General features: G+C 50.6%; 1 protein-coding gene across 1 annotated transcript in view; it reads right to left on the minus strand.

Annotated features, from left to right (window-relative positions):
- The window catches only part of PPP1R14D (protein phosphatase 1 regulatory inhibitor subunit 14D), a 13,317-nt gene extending 10,792 nt beyond the window's left edge, over positions 1-2,525 (minus strand). The window contains exons 1-2 of the mRNA XM_017530977.2: positions 1,992-2,525; positions 1,330-1,596 (exon numbers count right to left, since the gene is read on the minus strand). Of these exons, the coding sequence (XP_017386466.1) occupies positions 1,330-1,584 (255 nt within the window). The 5' untranslated portion in view covers positions 1,585-1,596; positions 1,992-2,525. The remainder of the gene's footprint in view (positions 1-1,329; positions 1,597-1,991) is intronic.
- Positions 2,526-2,795: the final 270 nt, after the last annotated feature.

Genomic DNA, 2,795 nt, shown 5'->3' on the forward strand with positions numbered 1-2,795 from the left:
AGGCAGGAGAATTGCTTGAACCTGGGAGGCGGAGGCTGCAGTGAGCCGAGATCGAGCCACTGCACTCCAGCCTGGCGCTTGGCGACAGAGGAAGACTGAAGAAAAAAAAAAAAAGCAGTACCTGCCTAATGGAGTTGTGGGGAGGATTAAATGAAAGAATGCGTGTTATTTTTGGCACGTGGCACTGCGGCTAGCCAGTATTTAAGTGTTCAAAACGTTATTCTTATTGCTGGAGCAGCAGTTGTCACCTCTGTAGAATCCAGGTTTGAAGGTATATAAGAAAGTGCCATTTCCAGAGACCAGGGGCCAAGACCTGTCCTTTTCCCAGAGTGCCATTGAGGGGGTCAATCAGAGCCAGGGTCAAGGATTGCTTTTGTCCTGGTAGTGGCACTCAGCTCTGGTCACTCTTGACATTCTAGTCCCATGCCATCCATTCTGAAATAGTGAAAATGTTTTATATTCGTGCCGACAGCACAGTAGTCACTAGCTACATGGGGCTATTTAACACTTGCAATGTGGCCCATGTGACTGGGGAACTGAATAATTTTATTAAATTATAATTCATTTAAACTCAAACAGCTACACATGGCTGATCGCTACAGTATTGAAAAATATAGCTCTACGCCAGGCACGGTGGCTCACGCCTGCAATCCCAGCACTATGAGAGGCCGAGGCAGGCAGACTGTTTGAGCCCAGGAATTCAAGACCAGCCTGGACAACATGGCAAACACCCATCTCTACGAGAAAATACCAAAAAAAATGTGCCAGGTGTGGTGGCACGCAGCCGTAATTCCAGCTACTCAGGAGGCTGAGGTGGGAGGATGACTTGAACCTGGCAGGCGGGGGTTGCAGTGAGCTAAGACTGCATTACTGCATTCCAGCCTGTGCCACAAAGCAAGATTTTGTCTCAAAAGAAGAATGAAAGAAAAAGAAAACAAAAGAAAAGAAAATGTAGCTCTAGACATGTTTGTGTGTTGAGGATGGGACTAAACAGAGATATAAAATGTTGAAAAATACTCTGACCAAGCATTTTCCCTTCTACTATCTCATTTGAGCCTCAGAAAGTCCTATAAAGGAGACATAACAGGCACTAACAGTCCTATTTTACAGATTAGGGATGTTAAAAGACCTTCCCCAGATAACGGAGAGTGTCAGAGGCACAGCCAAGCCTAGAGGGAGGCAGACTTCGGACTTCAGACCGATGCTTTTTCCTTTCATCAGTTACAAAAGCTTTCCCTTCACGGAAGCACCTCACATCAGCCCTCCAGCTCTTGTGAAGTTCTCAGCCCCAGGCCCCCATCTCCTCCCACTCTCCCCTGTTCTACCCACCTGGAAGAGCTCCTGCACCTGAGCATCGACCCATTGCTCCAGCTCCAGCCAGCGCTGGAGCTGGCCCCGGTCATACTTCACCGTCAGGCGGCTGGGTCTCCGGGACCTGGGTAGCTTGGAGGGGTCCGGGTGGGACTTGGACTCTGAGTCTGTAGATGATGTTCTCCTCCTCCCAGAAGTCCAATGGACCTTCTTACATGGGTTCTCCCCATCCGGACTGGGAGATGTGCAGGAAGCAGGGCTTGAAGACAGCATGGAAGGATTGGCCTGGGCAAGGAGCTGTGAAAAACGGCCAGTTCAGAGCAGGGCCACAGAGGGAAGTAAGGAGACAGAGTACAGGAGAGGCCAGCAGGGAAGAAAGGACGGCAGGAGTAGGGCCAAGGCTCCCAGGGAGGGGCAAGGGCAAAGATCAATAGGCCTTTGGTGCTGGGTACACCAGTCTCCTGGCTCCTCACTGCCAGCCAGTGAGCGGCACTCCAGAGCCGTGCCCCAGCTTCCTTTTCAGCAGCTTCTGGGGCCCAAAGTGGTATAAACTGCAGATGAGCAAAGGTCAAGAGGCTGCTATGCCCAGGGAGGAGGCAGGGGCCCTGGGGTCCTAAAGGGTACAGGCTCTAATCACTGCTTTACGGCCAGCTCTGGAACGGGACCTGAGTTGTTCTCACCTGAGATCCCTCTGTATCCCACCTTCATGGGGCTAGATCCACGCTGGGCTCCGAGAAGCTGTGGTCAAAATCCGCAGAAGCAGGGTCCCTGGCTGGCAGGGATTTTAGCCCAGAGTGTGGCACTGCTGGGGGCAGAGTCCCAGCTGGTGGATGGAGTTGGAGGTCCGTTATCCATGGCTCCCATGGAACCAGTGCCCCCAGTGTCTGGGTGTGTCTGAATGTAAACTGCTATCAGCCTGGCCTATAAAAGCAGTTTGCCTGCTTGTAAAGGCAAATTTACCAAACCCAGTCTACCAAGCCTGCTCCCCTGAGGCAACTGGTTAGGAAGCCATGTTTAATATCACGTGACCCTCCCGATTGTTGTACTTCCTGATACAGAGAAAACCTGCGGACCTCTCTTATACACAGGGGCCAAGGACTAAAACTTCTAGGCATATACACTTGCATTCTAAAGGCAGGGTATTTTTGTTTAGTCTTTTGTAATGAAAATTTCTAAACTTTAAAAAAAGTAACAGAACAGAAGAAAGCTGTAATTTTTTTTTTTTTTTTTTGAGACGGAGTTTCGCTGTTGTTGCCCAGACTGGAGTGCAATGGCACGATCTCGGCTCACTGCAGCCTCCGCCTCCTGGGTTCAAGCAATTCTCCGGCCTTAGCCTCCCGAGTAGCTGGGACTACAGGCACGCACCATCATGCCCAGCTAATTTTTGTATTTTTAGTAGAGACGAGGTTTCACCTTGTTGACCAGGATGGTCTCGATCTCTTGACCTCGTGATCCACCCGCCTTGGCCTCCCAAAGTGCCGGGA

The sequence above is a fragment of the Cebus imitator genome, unplaced genomic scaffold (assembly GCF_001604975.1).
Source record: "Cebus imitator isolate Cc_AM_T3 unplaced genomic scaffold, Cebus_imitator-1.0 Scaffold70, whole genome shotgun sequence".
Classification (NCBI taxonomy): domain Eukaryota; kingdom Metazoa; phylum Chordata; class Mammalia; order Primates; family Cebidae; genus Cebus; species Cebus imitator.